At 43.0% G+C, this 27,598-nt stretch overlaps 1 protein-coding gene and 1 long non-coding RNA gene across 3 annotated transcripts in view; one reads left to right on the forward strand and one right to left on the reverse strand.

Annotated features, from left to right (window-relative positions):
• The window catches only part of LOC144584643 (uncharacterized), a 243,774-nt gene that overhangs the window by 194,878 nt on the left and 21,298 nt on the right, over window positions 1-27,598 (forward strand). The window lies entirely within an intron of this gene.
• Window positions 2,224-27,598, reverse strand: part of NTRK3 (neurotrophic receptor tyrosine kinase 3) — a 320,443-nt gene continuing 295,068 nt past the window's right edge. For both annotated transcript variants that reach the window (XM_072981881.2, XM_072981880.2), the window contains 2 exons: window positions 23,057-23,215; window positions 2,224-21,530 (listed from right to left, as the gene is read on the reverse strand). In XM_072981881.2, coding sequence (XP_072837982.2) covers window positions 21,345-21,530; window positions 23,057-23,215 — 345 coding nt within the window. In that variant the 3' untranslated portion in view covers window positions 2,224-21,344. The remainder of the gene's footprint in view (window positions 21,531-23,056; window positions 23,216-27,598) is intronic.

Here is a 27,598-nt window from a genome sequence, read left to right on the forward strand (position 1 = left end):
CATCAGACGCTGGAGTTTTAATACATGATTGGAATATTTATACATATCCCCTTCAATTCGGTGAGGGTACAACTAACAGACAAAGAGACAATGGCTAATTGCTTCAATTAACTGGTTTGCCCAATGCAACAGCTGTAGGCCAAGTGGTCTCATCTGTCATAGGAATGTCTGAGATACAAATCAGAGCCTTTTTAAAAAAAGCAACTATTTTATGTCCCTAAAAATATTACAAAAATCTGGTTTATTAATATATGCAATGTACTAAAAAGCCTTGATCCCTATTCAGATCCTTAGAGATACGTTGAAACTTGTTTATATAGACTCTCTCTTGAGTCTGCCTTTGTCACTGCTTTTTTCTGCAATCGCTGAGTTCCCTTACACTTTTAGAACCACCATCATTTTTTTAGGTGGCTAGTTTACTAGGATACACTTAGAATTCTGATGCGGAATAGACACTCTTTCCCTTTATGTCAAATTGCATTGCTTCTCTGTAGAACCAAATATTTTACAAGTATTTTCCTGAAACCATCATCAGTAATAGGCAGAATTGGAGGAGCCCCAGAATTCTGCAACTTAATCTGGAATCTGAGCATCTTCTGCAGAATTACAGAATAAATGTATTGAAAGTCACATCAACTTCTGTTTGAAATCATCGCCACCCAGGCTGCACTAGAAACCTATTTAGGCATCAGTTATTGTGTTGATCCAAGAAGTTTGCAAAATCAGGGCTCTTGTTCAGGTGAAAGGCCTCACCAGGTAGATGAATCTTTCATTTTTTAAAAAATGTATAACTTTTTAAGGAAATAGATGACTAGATAGGGATAGAGTATATTCTCAACCTTGCATGCCATATTGAGATAGTAAGTCATTTTTCTTATGGGGAGAAAATCACGCATGGCAATTTTGTTATGAAGAGAGAAGATGGGTTTCATCCCATCTGTTTGTCCCTGAAGGTGAGAGATTGGGAGATCCCCAGTCCTAATTCAGCTCAGAGACAGATTGATAGCTGGCATGTATGGCATGATTGACGGACAAGTGACCATTGGTCCTTCAAGTTCTCAAGTTTCATCCCAAGCTTTCCCAGTTCCTGCCATGGATCTGGAAGCTGTCTACTCTTTTCAAACTATACCGTCTTCAGAGGAAGAACTAGGCATCCCATAGAATCATAGAATAGTGAAGTTGGAAGGGGCCTATAAGGCCATCAAGTCTGCCCCCACCCTGAGGCAGGAATACAAATCAAAGGATATCTGCCAGGGGGTTGTCTTAAGTTTCTCTTGAAGGCCTCCAGTGTTGGAGCCCTCACCACCTCTCAAGGTCATTGGTTCTGCTGTCATACTACTCTAACAGTTAGGAGGTTTTTCCTGATATTCAACTAAAATCTGGCTTCTGTAACTTGAGCCTATTGTTGTGTGTCCTGCATTCTGGGATGATCTAGAACAGATCCTGCCCCTCCTCTATATGATAGCCTTTCTAGTATTTGAAGTTATTATATAGAATACTATGCTGGGAACCAAAGAGGAAAATCTCCAAACATAGAATGCTACAATGCAGAATGACAGAGTAGGAGCTGGAATAGTTAAAGTTTTGTGCTTACAAAAATGGAATTACCTTCAGCACCATACAGGCAGGCAGCTCCTTTCTCTTTGAAGTATTGGCACCCAAAACACATGGAGATTCCCTAGTAAGTTATCAGACAGCTAGAAACAGTGAGAAATTTCTACTCCTGTTCTTTATCGGAGTGTTTCTTTCCTGTCTTTGTTCTCTTTTTCCTTTTTTTTGGTTATTATCCATATATCATCACCTTTCAATCCATGTCCATTCATTGTTCTTAGTTGCAACTCAGATGCCAAAATAAAGAAGTGCTTGTTGGAGTGTTTACTGCAACAGAAATGTATCAACATGAGCAAGTAGGTCAAGAACATTCATCTCTAACTGATGCCATGGAGCAAATGCCATCTAGTGGCTGGTGAAGGAAGTACCTCTAAACTGTATGACTATAGTGTTTGAGCCCATCAATAAGTATCACAATAAAAATGGGAATTTGATTAGACATTCATGACAAACTCAGCATAGCACCCTGCAGAGATTTCCTTTCTTTCTCCTATTTTTCTTTCTTTTTCTGATCGAAGCAATCAGATTTGTATAACTGTTGCATTAAATTTTCATTTCTTTTTCACACAAAGCTGGTGGTTGGGGAGCAAAGAGGAGACACAGAGAAGGGTACAAAGTGGTTGTTTTGTACTTTATTTGAGAAGAAAGATCTACATAAACTATGTCAGGAGGATACAGCTCTACACACAGGTTTTATCAATCAATAAATGGCGTTGTTAAACATAACACTGAGGATATGATACTATGAGAAGACAGAAGACACATGTCCAAGAATTATTTACAGCTCTAAACATACAATATATTTATACTTGAGAGAGAGATGTGCATCTGTGATGTACATATAAATGCAAAGATCTCATGATGTACATTTTCCCCCCATGTACAAAAACACACATATGTGTAGAATAGTCTTTTGAAACAAAAGTCAAGAGATGAGTTTGTTCACCAAAGGCAGCAGTCATTAGTTTCAAAGAGGCATTTTCAATTGGTGGTGAACATAGCTGGAGGTACATCCTTAGACTTGATTTCTCCAAAGCCTGAGCAGACGCTGGTCATGTCCTCCATTCTTCATGATGCATTGACTTAGTCATAGTTAATGCATGTGTAGGGGATGGGGGTGGTGGTTAAGCACAGAAAGAACGTGTGTGACATGGCAATGGGATAAGTGACCTTTGGTGATGCCATTAAATCATCCTTTATATTAAACATAAATTATCCATACTTTTAAAAAATAACTTTCTCTTTTGTTGCAAGGTTTCAGGGATGGGGGGTAGAAATCTCCAAGGGAAAGGGGGGGGGGAAAGAGGAACAAATATAACTCAGCTTTTAAAGTATCAGTATTTTGTAAATTTTCAGTTGGCTGCTGCTGCTGCTGCTGCTTCTTTTAATTATGAGACAGGCAGCCAAAACAACTGACTTCTCCCTTCACCCTATTATATGGATAAAAGGCCTCGGTCTAATTGGGGAGCAGGCAGCTCTTTCCAGGGGAACCCAAGTAGACAGTCTAAAGAAATCACTTGGCTAAATGTGTTAGTCTCACATAGAGCAATCCCACAGAATCAATGGTACGTACGGAAGTACTGAGTTCTATTCCATGAGTCTACTCTACTTGGGTTGGCCAACTGGATTCAGAATGCTGTTGACAAAGTAGCAGCTTGATTGCAGCATGCACGTAAACTCCTTGGTCAAATGGTCATCTCTACTGTCATAACAAAGGGTGAGAAGAGCTAGGAATGTACAGAGCTGCCTTTTACTATGCCACTGGTTCATTTGTCTCAGAACCCTCGCTGGCAGCAGAACCCTGGGGCTTTATACAAAGGTCTTTCCCAGCTCTGAAAATCCCAGGCCTTGAACCTGGTCCCTTTTGCTTTCAAATCTTGATATATATATATATATTCTACCTTTGAGGTATAACCATGTCGCCTCTCATTGCACCTCACTGGAAATATAAGGCAGGGTCCTGAGAGCAGGGCAATATGAGTGACCAGCTAACCAGGAGATCATAGACCTATGCACTCACACAAAGAAAGGCAGTAAGTTAACAGATTTATAAACAATGAATCTGTAGTCACCTACTCTCTGGCAGATGTCAGGCTAGGCAAAAAAAGTCATGGGGGAAAAGATGTGGTTTCATACAGAAGGGACACACAAGGCAAAGCTTTATGGAAGAAGAGTGACTAAAGTAGGCAAGGCTTTGGAGGAGCATCCAGATGTAAATGAGCTGCCCCATTCGAGGTAGAGCCATATCAATTAATCAATTAACAGCCTTGTTCGATGATCTACATTGAGTGAATGATGAAACTTGACAACAGCTGTTCCCAAAAGCCTTCTTCTCTGGGTGGGATATGCCTACAGATTTCCCAAATATCTTTATAGAATGGATCTAAGCCACAGAACATGATGTGGAACGTGAAAGGTCACAAAAGTAGGTCTGACAATGGGGAAAGGAAGGAAAGAAACAAAGAAAAAGACAACCAGGCACTGCTGAAAGTATTTACATCCTCTTTCTTCTCAATGAGATACTTCAGTGCCTTCCTAACACTCTTGATTCAAATCAAAGGGATTGGAAAGTGCTTAATGTTGGCTTGGCTGCATCCACTCTGGGTGTGATTCAGAGAGAGTTCGCTGTGCCCAAGGCTAGCTGAAATCAATGGGAATTTATGGAACCTCATTGGAACTGACATCCTCTGGGTTGGGCAGGGGGTTGGACTAGAAGACCTCCAAGATCCCTTCCCACCCTACGATGATTCTATTCTACAATTGGACCTCCTTCTTAGGCATGCCCAAGGCCATCCATACAAAGGTTTGACTGTTTTGCCCCCTTTTTTCTTTAGAATATTCGCCCCGTACCTAAAGCAATGAGTTGCTTTTGCTCCCCTGCCATTCCTTCATCACCTCACTTCAAGTTCTGTCGGGTATCACAGTTGTCTACAAGGTAGGCAAAGGATTTTTCTTTCAATCTATAAAGCCAGTAGCTCAATGTTTTGTGAAGAAACAGAATTCAGGTGGGGGTCTGCAAACGTGGAGATGGGATTATTTAAAGTTTAGGCTCCAATTGCATGATAAGTCTATCACATTATTTGCAGAGGTGCTCTCTTGAGTCAAGAAAGCCATCTGTTTGCCACAGCATTTATTGCAGCATGATTTCCCTCACTTATGTATCTTGCACTGAGATTCTTGTTCCTTGTTTATTTCTTTGTTTTGAGCTTGGCAATTAGAAGGGAGCTTGATTTACAAGCTGAGGCACAATCCTTTGGTTCTTGCAATCTGTAAAACCTGTCTGAGCAACCCACCATCACAACTGACGGTCTGTTCACATCGAACAAAGTTTAGTTTCCTCGTCCCCATATAGCATCCATAGCTTGGGATGTTATTGTGTTGATCGACATCACCTGGAATTTTCAACAAGCATGGCCCCTGACCACTCTCGTTGATGGATTATGGGAATTAACGTCTTCCCCAAGTAACTTCTGCAAGGTCAGTCAGCAACTTCCCTTCTAAGCCTCCCTTTTTGCCAAACTTCTGAAATAAGGTACATTACCCTTCCTGGAATCAATGAGGAACACAAATGTAGATGTAAAGTTACTTCATAGTCACTTATCTATATTGTGGCATTGAAAAAGGAATCCACCTCATATTCCTGGACAGGTGGAAAAAAAATCTGTAAATCTCCTGCCCCCACTCCCTCTGTACTACAGATGAAACATATCTTTAGTATTGCAATTTACTGCACCTCAATATTAGTCCTTAAATGTCTGGCCATCAAGTCAGGAGATGACCAGTCTTGCCACCATTGCAACCTTATGAAGGAGTGATCAATGCTCAGCGGGAACTAAATCAATGCATGTAATTTACACCGCTAGAAATTCTTCCATTTGTTTACCCAGTCCAGAAATAATATATGTAAAATAGCAGTTATCCAAGGCCTGTTCATGCAGGAAATTACCTTTACAAGAATTTTTGGAAAGTGACTTCTCAAGGGAAGAACAGCATCACTCTTCGATAATGCTCCTGAGGTTTGTTATTTTTTTAGAAAAAAATCCACAAAAGGAAATAACTTGTAGACGTGTTGGTGCCATAAGAGAAGAGAGGACAAAATGAAACAATCTTGGGACTGATTAAAAAAAGCAAAATCATGTCTAAGCTTTCCAAGACAACACAGCCAGGGCAATTTTGTGAAAAGTGGAGACGCTTCAAATAAATTCCTGGCTCCCATTTCCTCATCTAGTGGCTAGTCGACCGGGCGCTCCGGAGTAATTGGAAGGATGAGTGGGGCCACCGCCAGTGGCAGATGTGTGAGTAGACAGTCCAGCCCCAGGGGGCCGGACCCTTGTTAACGCCAGCTGTGTGGGGGTCTTCGTATACGAATGCCCCCATCTCTACTGAACAAGGAGAGGAAATTTCCTCTCTGTGATTCTGTGGCATTATGGTTATAATACACACTCATAAGTTTTTTAAATTGTCATTTTTGGGGGACATTAAATCGTGTTGTAAACCTCCATGGGATAAATATTTATGAAGGGCGGCATGCGACTAAGTACCATGAATAAATGCATAGATATAAACGTAGACCATGAATACAGACATCAACTCCAGCTCTTGAAAATCAACCACTTTTTCTGGAATTACTCCATAGAGAGTGGCCAATGCCTGGTCTGGACGGATGAATCTGTTACTTTCATTATTCATTAACAACAACAACAACCCTCAAAACCACCAGAAAACCTCCTTATGAGCTATCACCAACATCCTGCCCTCTGCACTCAGTTTCCCCGAGCGTTACAAACACCTTACCGATAATACTGTTTATAATAATACTAATAATCTTATAACCGCAGTGCTGGAAGGGACCCTATGAGTCATCAAGTCCACCCCTGTCAAGGAGGTCCAGTGGGGAATCGAACTCCCAACTTCTGACTCCGATGCCAGATGCCTAAACCACTGAGCTATCCAGTGGTTCTAGGTCATGTTAACCTGCAGAATCATGGATGGTTCCTAACATAAATCCCACAACTGGACAGATACACACTGAAAATGTCAAAGAAAAGTGGTAAAACATGGCCCTCAGAGAGAGAGAGAGAGAGAGAGAGAGAGAGAGAGAGAGAGATGGAATAAACAGGTGGACAGGGGAAATAGAATGAATTTAGAAGTCTTTGATCTTGTTAGGTGTTTTGTCAAGTATAAGAATGATGACACTATTAGGTTGTGCTAGATAATTCTTCTGCACTTTTCTGTCCATTTCTGAATTATTTGACGCACAGCTTCAGAACTGATTCCCGAGACAGAATTGAAGCTCGGAGTGTCCCGTCTTTCGCTGTACTATCATCCCTCCAACAGTCTTCCTCCCACACGTCAGTGAGAGACCCAGGAAAGGCATCTGGAGGTAACACCTCCCATGGGGCTTTTTAGATCAAACGGTGTGGGCAGCCGGAGAGGTGTAGGATAATGAAGAAGTGGGCAGTGGAATGAAGTAAAACACACAAGAGCCACTTCTTAATGCTAAGGTAAGCTCTCTCTTTCCTTTTTTTTTTTAAAGCAAGGCGAAGGAAAGAAGAGACCAAAATAATCTATAGCACCCTGAAAATGATTCTTTCACAAGGAAAGAAACAAGGAGGGGAACTGAGGACAAGATCTGGGGCAATATACGGTTTGTGCAAACCTCAACTGCTCTCCAGGGCTAGGTCTGACGGAAGTGGTCAGCTTTTTCTACCAACTGGAGTCTTTCTAGCAGAAGACATTCGGGATGCTGGGACGGTTTTAGCAGAATCAACAGGGAGCCCACTGTCCATGGTGCTGAAAATGTCCAATTAAATGGGTCTCAAAAGCACGCTGCCTTTGAAGTCTCGGATTGGAACAAACCTGTCTGAAAGGGCGGAAAAGAAGACTCAGTGCCGACATGCACAGAAGTTGTGTTACGGCCTGCCCCAATAATACTTAAACGATACTTTGAGAAAACAAACAAACCACAAAGATGTGTGGAAATGATCTCTTTGATGCCGAGAATTCCCTCACAGCTGCGCTTCAGCTGTTGTGAAAAACTCAATGTGTCCTCGACAGCTCATCCAAACATCCCACTATTTAAGTTTCCATAAACGCCTCCTTTGACCTGAGGCAGACAGTTTAAGCCAGAACGCTTCAGACTTTGGTGACAGTAGCCTTCACAGCTGTCTGCCTTCTCTGTCCCCGAGTAAAAGCATCTGTGCTCTCAAAGGTGCACTTGGCTTGTCCCGTGGGAAAAGGCACTCAAGTGAAAGAGACGTTGTAGATAATTTAGCTTCAAATCGGTTGATCAGGAGCCAGGTGCAAAGACAGACAGCATGTGCTGCCACACTAGCCCATAATGCAAAGCCGTTACCCTATATATTCATTTGCTTGAATCATTTACTGAGAGTCATTAACCTGGCATCATTGCTGCACAAATGGGAAGTATCCGGAGGCTTTGAGGTTTGGGAGATGTTTAAAATAAACTTCAAGAAAGAATTCAGGAGAGTGAATAAAATACAGAGAAGACTAAGAATGAACTGGGGATGAGTATTACCTTTTTAGCTAAAACAGATATGCTCTGATTTATGCTACATGGATGCCCGCAGTGCATTGAATCTCTGATTGTCCACATGGGTATTATGAGATATCGGTTAACTTATGAGAAATAAAGATCTGGGAGGGAAATAAAAGGCACAAAAGAAGATATCATCCTTCTTTGAACACCTCAGTTCCTTTGGGTGGATGTGTGGCCAGTAGAGTATCTTTTAAAAATCTCAGCCTACTTGGGAGCTTAAAAATGTTAAGTAATAGTGCTTGCCCATTAACAATGGATGGATCTTTTAACATGTGAAAATGCTTGCTGAGGCCGGTATAAAGGGCTCTTTGCTCATTCTTTATCCAAAAAAAAAGAGAGAAAGAAAAACCCAGAGGAGTCTCACTGTGCTAATTAAACACATCTTTCTCATGGCATGATGGGAGCATGAGATTTGTTCTTTATAGGTAGCTGTGTATATTATGCTTGGATGCTCTTATCTTAGAATGCCTTGAGAGGAAAGGAACTTCTAAACTATAGCATGTGTGTATAATTTATTTAGATGTTGAAATGTCCTTCAGATAAAGTTGTCAAGGGAACTAAGCAACCATGAAGTGAGAGATAACATCATAGCATGGAACACAAAAGAGACATGAGGGAGGAGACAACGGGAACGGTAGGATTCTGTATGGCAAGCAAAGGAGGAAGGTGACCCTATGCATAAATACTAGAGCTAGCCTTAGTCAATATAATTAAAAATGGCAAGGGAGAAAAATATACATGAGACAGCAGTTCTGGTGGAAGATATTAATTTAGGCTGGAAGAAAAATGCGAGGCAGAAAGAAATCAAAGTAGGGTGACCAAGAACATCATATTAGTAACAGCCAAGAGAGTGGGAAAGAGAAGCACAAAAATGAAAAAAGTGAGTGAGGTTTCTGGCTTTGGAGCCAGAGGTGGGGAGTTTGATTCCACCACGGTGTCTCCTGGGAGAGAAGAGCCAGCCTGTGTAGCCTTGGGCAAACTGCATAGTCCCAGGGCGCCCCCAGAAAAAGGGAATGGCAAACCACTTCTGAGTACTCTCCACTGGAAAACCCTAAAAAGGATGGCTATAAGTGTCATACAATGATGATGACGATTCCTGCCTCTAGGGTCCCCTGGGTGGGGACTTTGACATGGGTGTCAAAAAAAAAAAAAGGCCCACAATCTTAAATAAGGAAGGAAAGGAAAGGAAATAGAGAAATCAGAAAAGAAGCAAATAGCACTCTGTTAAATTAGGTGTGTTAGCTATTTAAAGCTGTAAGCAGCCATAACATGTGCTCCTTGATGAGTTCCAGAAAAGAGAATTTATAGAAAATCATTTTGACAGGTCTACAGGTAGTCCCCACCACTTCTTGAGGTCATATTTAATGCTAGAGATTGCACTCAGCCCTTGCTGAACATCAAAATGTTTATATCTGGCCCAGGAACCCAAATTCTTGCATTGATTTGCAATAGCTTTAGAATATAAGAAAATAGATAGTTGGGGTTTTGAAGACCTCTCCTTGCTCAAACCAAGGTTGGTATCTCTTGAGCTTGGTCTTCCTGGCACAGGATTCCATACAAGTGATGGAACGGAAAAATGATGCTACTCAGGGCTCGCAGTGCTGAGTAGTTTTGGGTAGCCATTGGTGACCTTTTTCACCTAGCATGATTGTCTGAGTAGCATTGCATCACCACAGACCATCATCAAAACATTAAACCACCATGATGGCCTTCATTTCGCTCTAAGAAGGCTTTCTTCAAGTTTATACAGATGAGGCTTTCGGGGGGAGAAAATGGAACAGGTGCTGGTTACAATCACTGCTGTTGCTACCATCAGTATCATCACCAACAACAACAGCAATAACATAGACAATATTGGTGGTGGGGGGGGAGAAAGGATGATGATGATGTGTCCTTCTATCTCTCTGTCACCCTGAGCCCAGGATGATGTATGTTGGCTTGAGATCTTGTTTTCAGATCCGCCTGTGTTTCCAAGAATCTAAAGTCGGAGAACCTTCCCCTAGTCCTCAGATGCTTCCACAGGATGGAGGGTGGACCAAAGCAGTCAGATATTAATAACAGTCCCTAGCAGGCCAATCTTTCTCACCCAGGTTACTACCACTGCTGTTTCTGCTAGGATTAGACTTCATGGAGAAAATCACTGTTTTGTTTGCTCCTCTATGAGCCAAATCTTAAACTTTTTTCCCTGATATGTTTTAATTTTTTTTCTTTATATGCAGTATTTTTCTCTTTGTTGATGCATTTGGGGTGCATTTTCAAATGCCGTTTCATCTCTGAAGTCTGAGAAACCACACTGTCCACTCTAATGTTTTCTGGATTGTGACCACTTCTTTATTTGCAACTATAGACCTGGCTGTAGTCTCTCTCTCTCTCTCTCTCTCCCTCCCTCCCCACCACCACCACCACTGTAAAGAGAGGAATGGCAAGACTATTTGTACAAGGGAAGTCAAAGTACAACAGGGCCCCCAGATCCACGGGATTCATATCAACTGATTCACTTATCCCCAGTCTGAAAATGTTAAAAATATTAAAAGAAAAATTCTAGAAATACCTCTTTCTAAAGATGAAGTTACCAGAACTGGCCACTGGAGGAAGGCAGAGACCATGCTATATATAGTGTTCATTATTAAAACAGTGTTCTCTATAATCAGCATTTTTCAGCATCCACAGGGGCGGGGCTTGGAATCAATCTGCCATGGATATGGGGGTCCTACTATATAGTAATTGTATAGTTCTCTGTAAGTGTTCCCAAGATTTCTCAGTTTAGATTACCACAACCACAGCTGGTTCTGAAAACAAGATTTCAACCTTGCCTGCTTAGAACTCAGTAGCTGATGGAATCATAGAAAAGAAGAGCTGGGAGGGACCCCAAGGGTCATGGAGCAGAACCCTCCTTGGACATTACAGTCAAGATATTTGCACTCACAAAGAACACAGCATCAGCCATTGGGGGGGGGGAATGCAATTCCTGTGCAATTCCTCTGAACACTGAATCAATTCAGTGTTATGACATTCAGTGGCATCAATAATTCAAGGAAAGCATTTATTTGATTTGCCAACCATTAGAGATCAAATACCTAAAGAAAACGCAATGCAAATTGTCTTTGGAATTAGTCGACATGTAACCTTGGTTCCCCTAGGATTGCAGATGGTACGGTGTTCTCGCTATTGTTGATTAAAAGAAAACCCCCAACTTGTGTGCCGGTTTTCATTTGTAACTGGCTTCACAGTGACCTGGCTTGGATTCACCAACTACCTTTTGAAGACTGAGCCATTCACATAGGCACACACTGAGAGGAAACAATGCCTATTCAGACAGCCGTCCTGCTCCTTCTTTACGATGCTCGACTGGGTTCTCTGGGTCAGCATAGTGAGAAGCTTTCTTCTTTGGGAAAGAAAAAAAGTATTTCACCAACTTGACGTGCTGAAAAAACTATTTTCCAAGGGGACTAAAAGTGGGGAAAGAAAAGGAATAAAGGCAAAGCAGATTTTTTTAAAAAAATGTCTGGAAAAGCAAACACGGGTCTGTCAGCAAGACCTATTCCGGTTATTGTCAGCTTTGCTTCCTCCCAGGGCAAAAGGTTGTGGCCTCTGCTTTCTGGAGGGGTGGGGTGGGGAATGACACTCCAGTAGCTTCAAGTGGGATTTACAAGAGGCGACCACCACCGTCCTGACGCCAAGCATCACAATGAGCTTTTCTGTGAAATTCACTGCACAGAGGTTAATCTAGATGTCAACCTTGGCTGACAGTGGTGAAATTACTCCAGGGTAGAGGCTCCGTCTTAAGTCTTAATATAACAGTCAATTCCATCCTGTCGGCAGGAAATGAAAGTCTTCCGCTTTGTGTGCGGATTCATTCAGCACCAATTTCCTCACAGTTGGAAGTCCAAACTGTTTGTAGCCTTGGGATTCATCACACATGTCAGACGTTTGTTGAGGTCCAGAAGTCTGGTCGCTGTGCACAAAGATATCATGAGAATGAACACCCAGAAGGAAGAGATTGTGGTACAAGGTGGATGTTGTGGGGAAAGGGAGGAAAGGAAATGTAAATCTTGCCTCACAGAGCGAGCTCACACTCCATGATAGACATGGACTTGATCCGTATTCCATTTGGAAGCCAATTCAGACTCCTGAATAGATCCTGATTTTGTCCAGAGTGCTTCGTGCCCTCTCTGATTCAACTTGTGTGCTGGATCTCTTTTGATTTGTAATTGTACAAAACTGATGTATTTTCCACTTCCCTGCTGAGCTTCCGTGGCCAAGTGGGGATTTGAACCTGGGTCTAGTCCATCACTCTACCCACTACATTACACAGATGTTGCTGTGCCTCTGAAAACAATGTTGCTGGATGTCTCCATGAAGCTATGCATGCCACCAGCAGAGGTCACTGACTCTAGTGTCAGTGGGCTGGTGAATCCATTCCAGAGTATAGTCTGAATAGCAGATGAACCAACCAAGGGGGTGAACCTATTGGAGAAATGAGTTCAGCACCACGGATAGTTCCTGAAACATGCAAGGTTGGTTCCCAACCCTACATTAATTAGAGGAAACATTGCATGCAACTCGACATTTCAGACTGCAGATGGACTTGCTACATGTCTGGGTGAAATTAAAATCTCTTCGCTTGTGGCTCAGTACAGGAGACTGCACTTGTCTGAACACTTCCCTGTACAAAATCCTTCCTCTGCACCTACAGGTTAGATTTTGCATACACACAGAGCAGATATTACTATGGGGGATGATTATGCCATATACTTCTATCCCCTTTGCAGTTGCTGTAGTAGAGCTCAGCAAGAAAAACCACTGTTTCATTGTTCTGGTCTTATCTCAGAGCTATATATAAACAGCAACCTCCCAGGGAGCTGAAAACCTGAACAAGAGAGTGAGACTGATTTGAGATCTCTCCACCCTCCCACTGTTATCATTTCTTTCAGTCGGCTCCTGCTAAGAAGTCAGACTCTTCTCTGAAGGGAGAGAAAACTTCCCTTTAGAAGAACTGCTGCTGTTCAGGTCATGGGATCACTCGTGTTGTTTCCCCTGGAAGATTAGACCTCCTTCCAGAAAACCCTGTATGCAGATGAAAGACATCAAGCTGGGGATGTTGTGTGTGAGAACAACTGGATTTCTTTCCTTCTGCCTGAGAAGGTTAAGGCCAGTTGTTTAGGAAAAAAGCAAAGGGACCAAGCAAAGAAGACACCGTGATTGGTTTGAAGATGGATGTGAAATTGAGGGCATCAAGATGGCAAAGACGAGAATGACCTGAGGTCTAGCCCAGACTGCTTCCTGCAGGCAATGTGAAATTGTTCTTCCTCACGTATTTTGTGTCCCTGGGTTGGTTGCACATGATAAAAGTCAGCAACAACAAGGTGCCCGGTCCAATTCTTGTGTTGAGCAAGCAGCCCTGAGTTGGCAACCAAGATAATAAGGAGTAAAAATAAATACAAAAGGGGTCAAGAGCACTTAGTGTTTCCTGGGCAACCTGAATATGAGGAATTCTGCAGTGGGTTGAAGATCCCCTGAAAGTAAGGTACTGTCTCTCTATAGTTGGTGCCACTCTCTTGGAAGAAGCATGAAGGCTACAAACTAGAATTTCTGTGGTCCTAGGAGCCAGTTAATTCTTAAAAGCGCACTCTAAGGCAGGTGGATCCTCACTAAATATTCCCTTGATGGAGGCTTTCTTGACACAAAGACAAAAAAACCTTGAACACTCTCCAAAATATCTTGCTCCTGGGCAAGAGCAAACAACAAGCTCTCCTCATTCTCCATGAGAGTCTCCCTCATTTGCACAAAGCATTTCCAGTGTCCTTTCCTTTTTTGAGAAGCAACGTGCACAGAAGGCAGCAAGTTTACAAGGCCTGGCTGATTGTTAAGAAAGAGGGAAACGCCCAGGGCACTAAGCCATGAAATGACCTATCTAAAGGAGCATCCATCCTAGTCCTGAGCAATTTATACACCAGTGTGAGACACGAGCACCAGAAAAATGCCTGATTTCATGCAGAATGCTGTTGTTGTTGCCCCGTGAGAATTCCATCAATGCTACCCGGAAATTCCTTGCCATCCTGCCCAGGAGGAGGAGGAGGATGGTGTGCTTCCTCATCCTCACATGCAAGGAAAAGACATGGGGGAATTCAAATCCCTAGTTAACCTGACACCATGCCTCTTCAGCTGTTGGTTGCTGGTCCTTGGGCCTGAACATTGAAGGGTGACAACATCTGCCAGTTCACTGTCTCCTGCAATCAGCCAGGTACACAGACACATCGACAACCTGCACCCCACACTCAAGCCTTCACTCCATCAGTTTCGTGGTTTTCAGTCCTACCACCTAGCAATGCATGGCACAAATCTGCACAGTGTGTTGAAACCGTCTAGTATCTGCAAGTAAAAGAATTACGGTCCTGACTGAATCCTAAAAGACAACACAAGTGAGCAGAAATCCAGATGCCCGTGGCCATCTGTACAAAGATAAACACCACCTTCGTACCATGAACCCCCACCTGCCATGTCTGACTTAGCACAGAAAGGGGAGTGAAATGCTTCTTTCTAACAACATGTCACCATAATAAAGCTACCCAGTTAATCCTTAACAGAGTCTCCCAAGTATAAAGCAGTGACAGGTACAATGCATGTGACTGACATCCACATTTAAAAATCAATACTGCCTTCACTTTTCCTACCAAGCTTGAAATTTTGGGTTGTGTGTTTCATCATGGGCAAAAGGGCTGAAGCCCAATTGCAACACTGAGGTCATGATATTGGGGTTCCCTTTAAAAAGTGGAATGGAGAGAGAGAGAGAGAGAGAGAGAGAGAGAGAGAGAGAGAGAGACCTATTGTTACGTGTTCTTCCCCTTATCCTTTGGTCTGTCACATCACTCAAGAGTTCACCGCTGTGTTTCAGGCAAGAAAAGCTGGCATTTGAACAATGTTTCACCAATATCTCTTTTGTTTTAAGCCTTTGCTTTACCTTCTTGTCTTTGTTTCCCCTCAGTGTTTGCTAAAGATTATAGTCAGATTTTGCAAAAGCTTCGATGAATACGACTTCAATAGGGCTGGTCTCTTGTTCCTTCTACTTAGCTTTTGCCCATGGGCAAGCTTTGGGACTCAACTACAGAGCCAACCGGCATCTCCTAGTTTTTCAACGGTGCCGTTCTGTACTCAAGATCCATGGTATTGGAAGATATGACTGGTCAGCAATGCACTGGAAACAGAGCCCCCTCTGGTGGAGGCTGGTTACTCCAGTTTCAGAGGGTAGCAAATCTGCTCCTGGTTGTAGTCCTTACTTTATATGAGAAGCACTTTATATAGCTCCTTTAACATACAGAATAAAATCCAGAGTCCATTCATATGCAACAGAACATGCCACAATACAAGCTGGCAGAATTGCAGAAACCAGGTACAGCTCTGACTGGCGAATAAGAATAAGAAATGTGCCATCAGGTCAATTCTGACTTATGGTGATCCTCTTTCAGAGTTTTCCAGGTAGAGAACAGGTAGAAATATTTTCCCATTCCCTTCTTCTGGGGGTGCATCCTGGGACTGTACAGCTTGCCTGAGGCTGCCCAGGCTAGTTCTTCTCACCAGAGACCCAGTGGGGAATCAAACTCCCAACTTCTGGCTCTCCAGCCAGAAACTTAAACCACTGAGCTCGCCCTTTCATCTACAACCATAGCCACATCAATAGCACAACCTTCCACCACACTCCTATCTGTAGAGCAGTATCTCGTGTGAGAACTTCTCCTCTATAACTTCAGCCCTGGGAACGTTCTCTGTCGGCTCCGATTACAAACCAATTGCATGCTATCTTTCCTCCAAGGGCTTCAGCTCTTTTCTAACAGCTCGAATGGATTTTAATATTTCACATATTTTTGTGTTTTACATGTAGTTGTTTGAAAAAAATCTTGTTCTCAGCCCCCTTGACTCCCAGGTGTGGGGGGGGAGAAAGACCAGAAATAAGTTAGATAAATAAATAAATAAATAAAACACACCTTGTCCAAATACACGCTCAAAATCAGCTTCGCCTTGTTGGGTTTGTTTTTTTCTTTTCTTTACAGACGCGGCTTCCCAAGGTAGATATACGGCTTTCCTTTCCAGAAGGCTAATGTTTCTTTAAAGCACCTATCATCATCACCCACTAAGTTAAGCACTCCCCAATCTATAATCCTGACTTTAAGATTCCTGATAAACTACTTCCATGACAATCAAGTGCCATACAGTCATGTCTGACGTATGATGACCCTTTTCAGGGTTTTTCAGGTAGAGAATACTCAGAAATGGTTGACCATTCTCTTTTTCCGGGGGTGCCCTGAGACAGTGCAGCTTGCCCAAGGCCACCCAGGCTGGCTCTTGTTCACAGAAGGCATCACTGCAATCGAATGCATAATCTCTGATTCTACCACCAGAAACCTGAATCACCAAACTATATTTTCAAGGGCACCAAACCCACAATGGTTCTCAGTAACCTTTGCTGGTCTTGCTTCTTAATTTTATCCTATACACAAGAATCCCCATATCTGAGGTGGAAAAAGCCAACACGGGTGCAAATTATATTTGTCACATTCATTGATCACTGACATTCATAGTCTTTCCTTTCCTTCCTCTTTAGTTCCTTCATCAGATTGTCTAAAAAAATTATAGCTAAATTCAATTTTAAATCCCAGCTAGAAGTGACACACTGAATGAATATGACATGTAAGGGTTGCCTTAACAAATCTTATTCATTCACTCAGTAGGTCTTACCTACTGGGGAACAGTAACTGGATCTAACCCCTTAGGTCCTTGGTAACACAGACTAACCCTCTATATGTACACTGTGTCCACTGAATGTACTATATAGATGATGATTATGATATCTTCCTCTTTTTGAACAACCTTGGAAACTTTCACATCTCCCCTGCCATTTCTCAGTCTCTACAAATGACTCAATTCATGAAAGTTATTCTAAATACGTAGATGTCACAGCCACAATACAACACAAAATGGTGAGCATAAGTGGCCATTCCTCTATTCTAGGACCTTTAGATCTCCTCCTAGTTAAGTTCACACTAACAGCAATGTAACTATAGAATTCCACATGGGTAGAGGTCATCTGAATCCTTTTTGGCCCACAGATTTAACACTGTATGAATAATACACCCTGGATTATATGACACAGCAGTGCTGATTTGGAAAAAAGGAAAGAGTTTTCGGTGGTTCCTGCTAGTTCCTTTCTCAGGCCAACAAGTATTGAGCACTTCCCAGCCTGCTGCCTCTGATGAGCACTCACTCAGAGGCAGTGCCAGGAGGAGGCGGGGTAGGGAATCTGTGGTTGTGCCTCTGAGTGGGCGCCTAACAGAGGAGGCAGGGCTGGGACCTGCCAAACACCAGTTCTTCCACAGGATGGAACTGGCAAGAACTGCCAAATCAGCCGCTCATGTCCACCTCCAGTAAAGAGCCCAAGAAATCACCTGATATGTATATGCATGTTACAAACAAACATATCTTTTTAACACTGCTTTTAACAGCCATGGCTTCTCCCGAAGTATCCTGAGAATTTTGGTTTTCGCAAGGGTGCAGAAGCTTCTCTGGAGGAGATCTCTGCCGCCCCACCCCCTTCCCAACAGATGGTCATAGTGACTCCCTGGAGAGAAGAAATAGCTGTTGAAATCATGGCAGAAGACTGCATGGTTGAGAAGCCCGAAACATCATCACAATCAGTTCTCCTGACTGCACAAATGCTGGGGATGCTCTGGCCTTAGTAATTGCCCTCACACCTCTCCTCCTCGGGTATCCTTGTCCATAGTGGTGCAAAGCAAAATCTCAGCTATGAACCACATAGAACTTGTTCCGCAGCCGAGCTTCCATGAAGGAAGAGATGCTGGTGAGTCCACTCTCTAAGGTGTGTTAGTTTAGTGACAGTAGCCCAAAGAGTGTGTAAAGGGTCACACACAACTCTAGTCAATGATTGTAGCCGCACAACCTCTCATTCATCCTTCACAGCAGTTCTTGCTGAACTGAACCCCACGTCCTTGGTAATCTGAATACCTCACCAGGTGACCTGGGGCCAGTTACTCATTGACCTTAACAAGACACTGAAGGTAACTAGCAACTGTAACTGTAGTTTGGAGACCTTGAAATTATAACTGTAACTAGTTACTTTTAGATTTAACAGTACACGCTTGGAGACGGATCTAACTCACAGGATTATTGTGTGAATGATGCAAAGAGGAGGAGGAGAGAAACTGTTCATAAATGCTCTGAACTCAGAGAGAAACATCAATATAACTGTAGTTAATAGAACAGTAAATAATGAAAAACCTGATTAGACAGGGAAGGAATGAAGCACAGATACTTTATGCCCCTAATATTGTATGCAAGCAGATTTCGGACCTTTTCTGCTTGATATTGTCCCCTTTGGTGGAGGCTGGAACAGTCAAGGAGGGCCTCATTATTTCTTTGCTCTCTTCCATTTTCAGATACTTCAAGGCCTCTCAACTGTTGCAGCCACAGGTATTGGGTTTTTTTCCTTGAAGGAGTGGGCTGAGATAATGGATACCAATTTAAGAAAGGAGATTGTGACTAAATATAAGGAAGAACTTCCTAGTGGTGGTGGTGGGAGAAGCTTGACAGTGGAAGGAGATGGATTCTCCTCCATTGTAGGTTATAATAATAATAATAATCTTAGAACTGCAGAGCTGGAAGGGACCTTCTGGATCATCGAGTCCAGCTCCGGTCAAGGAGGCCCAGTGGGGGAATCGAACTCCCAACCTCGGGCTCTGCAACCAGATTCCTAAAACACTGACCTATAGGTTATCAACCAGAAGTTGGAAAGTAAACAATTAGAGATACTTACAGCTGTGGATTCCCAGCATTTCCAGTTGTTCCTTCCAGTTCTGTGATTCTATTCTTTGCCTTGAGAGGCAAGGCTGGCCAGTGTGACTGCTGATTGAGCTGTAGCCCCCCCCCCCCCTGGATCTTCCCTCTATCCTTCCCTGTCTTAAGCATTCTCCCTTGTTTCAGAGATCTGCTGACATGTGAAGAACATTGACTGGAAGGGGAGAAGAGTAAAAGGGAGGAGGGGAGGAGATGCCTACAAATTCAAGCTACTTTTGAAGCCATTTTTCTGCCAGCTATTTTGGGAAGAAATGCATGGAACAGAAAACAGGGGAGCAACAAACAGGGGCAAAGAAGGAGAAAATGTAACCAACAGAGTATTCACGAAGGCTTTCACGGCTGGGATCTAATGGTGGTTGTGGGTTTTTCGGGCTGAGTTCTGAAGGTTGTTCTTCCTAACAGTCTCTGTGGCCGGAATCTTCAGAGGACAGGAGCACATTAGGAAGAACAACCTTCAGAACACAGCCAAAGAGCCTGAAAAATGCACAACAACCATCAGTAGCCAACAAACTTCTTCACATGAGAGGTCCCCTCCCTATTGCATTCCAGCCTGATCTTAAACTTCAGTGAACTTGGAAAAGTAAGAGAGTGACTCAGTATCTGGGCCAACCTAAAACATTTCTCTGCATGAGGAACCACCTTACAGACCCTCCGATTCCATGTGCAACCAGATCCTCAGTTAACGCTGTCTTCAAAAATGGGCCAAATATTTCCACCATATCTGTAGATATCAGGTTAGTTTGGGAGGTGAAGGACTGGCCATGTAGCTTATACGTTATCTCCACCAGTGTTCTGCTGTCTCGTTTTAATATCTCCCACCTATGGCAAATACCTCACTTGGCCATATGGTCAGACCAGCTCTGTTTAAGACGCAGTGACGGGACATGACCTGTGGGACATCTAAGTTCAGCTTTTCTGCTTCACCATAAACTCACTGTGCAACCTTCTGAAAAGTCTCTCTCTCTCTCTCCTCATCACTTTGACGGCCCTCTCAGCACCCTTTTGAACATGGTGATGGATGTTGTGCAATGATACCCACATCAGGAGGGCAAAGTATTTTGTACAAGAAAAAGAAAAGGGTGATATAAACCATCAGAAACAGTAATAAGGAGGGGAAAAAAGGATCAAATTGTGTGGATGTGTGCATGCGCGCATGTGCACACATGCAATTGTGACTGTGAAGGGTTGAGGTGATCTTCCGGCTCCCAGCCCATCTCCATTAAGACCGCAGCTTCCAAGCAATCCCTGTTTAGACCGAGGGCGGTGTGGAAGTTACATTTGTAAGCACCTGGTCTTTGTAGACATAACAGTAAGATCTGGAGAATCAATGGCCCGAATGGCCTCATTAGACCATTTGCCTGTATCTCTCTGGCAGGTGGCTGCTCAGCATCCATCCCACAATTTCTTTTCTTTAAAAATAAAATTAAAGGGGAGAGAGAGAGAAAGAAAAAGAGAGAGAGAATACTGTACATCCATACTTGTTTCCATGCAGCCAGGTGGCTGCTTTCTGATGTTTTGTTGCTTCGTTGTTTGGACCCCGTCCATGACGTAAGCCTTTTGTACTGTAAACCTTTCCCAACGGCAGCGTGTCCAACGTGGGGTAAGGCGGATTTGGGGCAGCCTCTCGCCCCCAATGGAGAAAAGAGAGGAGAAGAAATGAGGGAAGGTGGGTGGGTGGGCTGGGATCAGCAAAAGGCTATTTCTCCAAAGGGCCTCACTCTGTACTGGAGCCCAGTCTTTGCAGGTTCCGTGCCATGGAATTTATTCCATACAGTGCAGTAACTGCCTCCCCAGCATTGTCTCCTGTTGCAGGATTATCTCTTCGCATTCCCAAGTGGGTTGAGTCAAATGAACACAGCAAGATTCACAGTTTCACACAGTTAAGTCAAACATTCTGTTTTTCTTTCTTTTTAATACTGAAGAGTGTTCATTCGTTTGTTCGTTCATTTGTTCGTTCATTTCTTTCTTTCTTTCTTTCTTTCTTTCTTTCTTTCTTTCTTTCTTTCTTTCTTTCTACTGTTTCACCTTTTCTGTAACAGTAGCTACTGATGTGGAAGGTGCATATCTCTCTATATATTATCTCTAGATATCTATATATAAGCCAAACCAGGTTGGTTGATGGGGCCTTTCCAGGTTTATTTGTCTTCTCTCTCTCTCTCTCTCTCTCTCTCCCAGTCTCTCTCTCTCTTTCAGTGTTGTATGTGTAGCAGGCACTTGAGTTTATATGAATATGTTGGCTTGAGGTCAAGGGAGAGGTAGGGAAGGGAGAAGAAGGAGAGAGCAAGTATTTCAGAAAAAGTGGCCACTGCTAGCCAAGGATGTCCAGGTAGATTGGTGTCGCTTTGCCCAGAGCATGAAGGATCTTGTAGATCTCCTTGATGTTCAGACGTTGCTGAGGTTCTCTCTGCCAACAGCCCAGCATGATGTCATAAACCTCCTTGGGACACACCCGAGGCCTCTCTAAGACGCGGCCTTGGGTGATGCACTCAATGACCTGCAACAGAAACACAGGAGATGAATCTCAGATAGGTTCACAACCTTTCCCTTTTGTCTTGATCCAGCTATCCTATCCTCTACCGTAGCTCTGGATGTTTTTGTAGGTCTTGATCCCAATTTGGAGTGCATTACTAATTGCTCAAAGAAGACTGGAGGACCCATCACTGACTATTCTATGTTCTGTAACAGAATCACAAGGGGGGAAAAACAACAACACTGCATTTCTTGACACAAGAATATACCTAGATGGGGAACTTTAAATCTTCACCGGTTGACTAACTTCTAGCTGAGAGCCAGACAAATAATGCTTTTTCTTTCTTCTCAAAGTCTCCATAATTTGCAGAATATCTTCCTGATCTCTTTTTTCTTTTAAGTCTCTCTCTCTCTCTCTCTCTCTCTCTCTCTCTCTCTCTCTCTCTCTCTCTCTCTGAAGCACAGAGCCACTGGATGATTGTCACTAAAGCTAAAAACAACCTATTTGTGGATTATAAAATTCTTAAAGAAGGTGGCCGGCATCCTGGAAACTTTCAGGATTTGTGCACTTTTTCACAAAATAATTCATTTTGCACAAGTACGAGAGTGTCCATGCGCACACACATGACTGCACATGCATGAAATACTCTCACCATTTGCAAGGACTTTATCAATGGTGTCAGGAAATTCCATATGATCCTCGCTGAGGTCCTTGAATCCTTAAGTGAGAGGATAAGATGAGGGAAGATTTACACCTTGGGGGGAAAGGCCCAGAAACATGGATCTGAGGTGACGGGAGGGATATTTGAGGAATTGGAGAGGCTTCCTGTGTAGAATTTCCTTGGTTCTCAATGCACAAGAAGGGTGTGTGATTAAAAACCTGGCAGGCCAGCCATACTATTTCACCGCAAAGCTGACAGTGATGGAACCAGGGAAGCTGCAGCTTATACAATGGTCTTCCCGCCCTGTTATTGGGTGATGGGTACAAGCTGTTCACTTCTCATAGCAAAGGTTGGGCAAGCTGCAGCTTAAAGCTGAGTGGGCTCCCTCCATGCCTACTGGAGGAACCTCAACCCCTGACACACACCCCAACTTGGTAACAAAATGGCAGATTGCACCCCTAAAGCCTTGGAAGGTATCCATTGTCATTTAAAGTCATTCCCCCATTCCAGAAATAGGCAGCCTTAAAAAAAAAAAGGAGGATTCCCCCATACCTGGAGAGGGAGAAACAAATGTCAAAGGTCAACCTCTTAGAAGTTGCCCATCCATCCCTTAAAGGACCCCAAGGTTTCTAGGAGAAACATTGGGTTTTGGTTTCTACCTTTTGTATATTTTCCTGGTTAAAAATGGTACTCCTACTTCCTTTTCTCATTTAAAGTGATAATTGCAAGCTGTCAAGACTCTTACGACCTACGACGGCCCTTCTTGGAGGCTTTCTAAGATTTCTAGAAGTGTTTCCCCAGCCATGAACCCAAGCAACTAATGTGTCGATGACACCTTCCTTTGCCATGTCCAGATATTATTTCTGCTGAGCCTTGGTATGTCTGATACCTCTGTGTTTGACAGCTGGAACCAGGGTTGCTTCCCGTAAGTGAAGATCTCCCAGAGGATAACCCCAAAACTCCAGACATCACTCTCTGTTGTGAATTTCCGGTACATGATGCTCTCAGGCGGCATCCAACGGATGGGGAGCATGGTGTGTCCTCCAACCTGCATAACAGAGAACAAGACCCAGCAAAGTTGAGGTTAGCAGAACTGCACAAGCATCTGCCATGGTTGAATGAAACAGGAGAACAGTGTCCAGGTTCCACCTTAGCTCCTGGATGGTGGTCAGATAAGGTGGTTGCTCTGCCTGCACAAACATCAGGTCATAGGTTACAATTGTCCTACCTCTAGCTATACATTGGACCAGGATGGTGTTGTATGGTTGAGTCTCTCTTTGACTTATACATACACATACCGGCACCTGGAATGCAACCTTACATGACATGACTCTTCTTTATTTATTTATTTATTTAATTTATACCCCACCTATCTGGTCGGTGAGGACCACTTCTTCCTGATGTGCTAGTTTTTTCAAAGGCTGGGACATGTTCTCATGGAGGTTCTCTTAGTCACAAGGTTCCTCCCTGACTCCACCCCTGGAAAGTGAACACCTCGTGGTATTCTCTCTGCTGGATTTCTTAGCAGTGTCATGTAGAGATCATACATCTTTACATGCTTCGTGGAATACTGAAATAAGATAGGATACTGGCTCTTGTGTTTTGCATAGAAAACAAATGAGATTTTAGTTTAATGATTAGAACATTGAAACTGAAGGGCCAAAGAGAGGAGGTGTTGGACTGGGAAGAGGTGGATGGATAGCCCACTTCAGGTTCTCCCTTGACAGCATTTCAGCTTTCCCCTTACTTAATAACCTGAGAACTGCACAGCTGGAAGAGACCCTCTGAATCATCAAGTCCAGCCCATCAAGGAGGCACCAAGAACTTTTGATTCTGCAGCCAGAGACCTAAATCACGGAGCTATTGTGTCATATATTGATGTAGCAGAGTACACCATTGCATCACAAAGGAAAAGATTCAAGCAGATCAGAGGTAGATCCTCTTTTCTTGAGATTCTGTCAAATTTGGAATAATTATCCTAGATATCACCTGTGCTTCACACCATACACAAAATAATTTCTGGAACTGTTAATATATGAATCCAGCTTTCCAGGAAACAGCACATGGCATTCTATTTCTACGTGAGATAAAGAGAGAGAGAGAGAGGGAGAAAGGTGGACGGAGTTGGGGGTGGAGGGTGGGAGGAACTGTGTGTCTGCTTGAAAACTTGGAATCTATACAACCTGAAAAAGAAACAAAGACATCTGACACACTTGGATTTTCTGTCTTAAAAGACATACTTTTGAGCATGCATCACCTTTCGCTATCATGGCTGTTTCCGTGCAAATGATTTTGTTCTGTGTTTTCGGGGGGTGGGTTCGCTTGATCTTTTGCTACACTCTATAATATGGCACCCATCCTCTCTGAGTGCATGCTCAGAAGCAACCTCCAGCTGCCTTCTTTGGAAAATGAGTTGGTCCTTATGCGCCGCATGGTAATGGGTTTTTAATGAGCAAGACTAAAGATGCCTTTCCCCCCCTTTTTTGCACTTCTGAAGCACTGATATTTGCATAGCTCTTCAAACATCTGCATCATGGCTCCATAACTCCAGGGGATTAAAGAAAGGAGAGAACATTTTGGGGGGAGGGAGAATCAGTTCCATCTTTAGGTTGTTTCCATGTACCAGGTGGATGCATAAAAAGGAGCAGAAAACAGTTTAAACCCATATCTGCAGAATGAGAAAGGTCTACAAAGGCATATGGCTGATTGTTGCAGGATCAAAAGCAAATAAGTATCTAAGAACACACAGGCCAACCAAAGGAAGTTCACATCAAAACAGGTGACAGATGACAAGCTGATATACCCCATGTGGGTTGGGAATCCAGTGCGATGGGATACATAAAATAGAGATTTTATTGTTAATACAGATCTTCTACAGCTTCCCAAACCCAACGGACTCAAACCAGCCAAATTAGGCAATGGTGCACATCTTACTCTCCCTTCAAGGGAAATACGTCAAAATCCAGGATGAAAAAAGATAAGTGACGGGAAAAGTGTAGTCTGTGGGGTACTTGGGCCCTTCAAGGCATGGTGTGTGGCCCTCCATATCTCCCAACTTGCACACATACTCCAAATGTAAATAGTGCCCCAGAGACCTAGGGGGTGAGTCCTTAAACCAAAGAAATGATATTTTGCCCCTGGGGCGTTTGGGGCCTTAAAATGTCAATCAAAAATGATCATCTGTTGACTTCCTGTTCCTTTTTTTAAAGGCTTTTGGGGGACAGTGATTTAAAATTAGGGAGCAAAACCTGGAAGGGGTTTTGGGGAGTCAGAGTTAGTATGTTTTGAGGCTGAAGAGGGGGCAACAACAGATCCCAGATCTTCAGTCATTGCTCACTCCAACTCAAGGAAATCGAATAGAAGTTTTACCTGTGTTTCAAGACTCTCCCAATTCAGCCTTGTTTCAAGGGTCACCACTGAAGGCAGACACAACAGTGGTCGATCCATGTCTGTGAAGTTGTTCACAGAAGCAACTAAAGCTACTGAGGTGAATATCCCCTCCCAGGCAAAGTCCTCTCTGCTGGTCAATGGGCTTCTCACCCCATCCCAACCCTCTCCATCCTGTGGTCCTGAGTTTCAAAACAGATAATACAGAAGAACTGGGCATGCTTGGGCTTGGAAAAAAAAAAGAGGGGGAAATAGGCTAACACTTTTCAAATACCTGAAATGCAATCTTACAAAGGAAGGGCAGGATCTGTTCTTGATCACACCAGAGTGCGTGATACATAATAAAGGACTCAAGGTACAAGAAGACAGATTTAGGCAGAATACCAGGAAAAAAATTATTAACCGTTTGAGCAGTATGACAGTGGAACCAATGACCTCACAAGGCGGTGAGCGGTCCAAAGCTGGAGGCACTCAAGAGAAAGTTAGACAACCATCTGTCCCATATACTTTAACTTGAATACATGCATTGAGCAAGAGGTTGGACTCAATGACCTTACAGGTCCCTTCCAACTCAATTATTCTATGATTCTACAATATTTCCTTGTTTTGACCATTCCCTATTTATCCCTAATTTTATTTCAGTGTTACGTGATCGTGCCAGCAAGCAGCGAGGCACATAAGTTGTGGCACTCCTCCAATCAATGCAAGTGAATTAAATAATATTTATAAGCAGAACGCAGTGCATATGAAATTGTATGAAAGAAAAGTGAATAATAACATATGCAGGAAAGCCATCTCACAAATATTGGGAAATAGCAAACAGGAGCAATTATACGTGGCATCTGATAAAGCAGAGGAAGGAAAAAGGAACGGCTCTCCGCTTTTTTTGTAGAGAAACTTAGTTTAGAGGTTAATGATAGATGTTTTTGAATCAAGCAGATGGAAATATTGTTATGCAAGGCATTGAAAAAGAAATGGAGGTTGGGCTGTGTGTATGCTCAGTAGCAAGAAAAAAAGATTATGATTTCTGTTGGAGCCTTGGAAACATTCATACATTGCAGCCGAGGAAATTATTTTAGGAGGTGATATGACTGTGGCCGTAGATAATTTGTAAGGCTGAGCTGGGAGAAAAAAGGAAAGCACAGAACTATGTCACTATGTTATTTTAAAAAAGGAATAAGAAGTTCTCAGCTTGAATGCATATGGAGATGATCATGTCTGGAAGACGGGAGAGGGGGGAAAGATGACTATACCTTTTCTTTCAATGCAAGAAACACTTATTCCAAAGATAAGTGTATTTGGGGAAAAGACCATAAAGCATGCCATTCTGGTTCAGAAGCGACACCAACTGACAGCGCAGCCCTGTTGATGTCTACTCAGAAATAAGTTCCAATGACTCCAGTCAAGTTTGTATTCAGGTTACTGGACACTAAAGAAGAATGTCAATAAACTGGAACAAATGCTGAGGAGGGTGACAAGGATCGTCAGAGGACTGGAAACCAAGCCCTGTGAAGAAAGACTGAAAGAATTGGGCATGCTTAGTCTTGAGAAAAGATGACCAAAGGGAGATAGGGTAACACTTTTTGAATACTTGAAAGGTGGACCTACAGAGGAGGGGCAGGATCTGTTCTTGATCGTCTCAGAGTGAAGGACACATAATAATGGGCTCAAGATACAGGAAACCAGATTTAGGCTGAATATTAGGAAAAGAACTTCTTAACTGTTAGAGCTGTACAACAATGGAACCAGTTACCTCATGAGGTGGAGGCTCGAGCGCTGGAGACATTTAAGACAAAACTGGACACCCATCTGTCTACTTTGATTTGGATTCCTGCACTGAGCAAAGGATTGGACTTAATGACATTTTAAGGGCCTTCCAACTCAAGTATTCCATGACTGTATGTTTAGGATTTCCGTGTAGATTAGTATAAAAGAAAAAGGTGGTTGGCTAATACATAGATGTACATGTGCATAAAATATGCTATCATAGAAGCAAGAATGTTTTCGTTAGGGTACGCTGAAATCCTGTACTCAACGAGACTGA

Source organism: Pogona vitticeps, chromosome 12 (genome assembly GCF_051106095.1).
Source record: "Pogona vitticeps strain Pit_001003342236 chromosome 12, PviZW2.1, whole genome shotgun sequence".
Taxonomy (NCBI): Eukaryota; Metazoa; Chordata; class Lepidosauria; order Squamata; family Agamidae; genus Pogona; species Pogona vitticeps.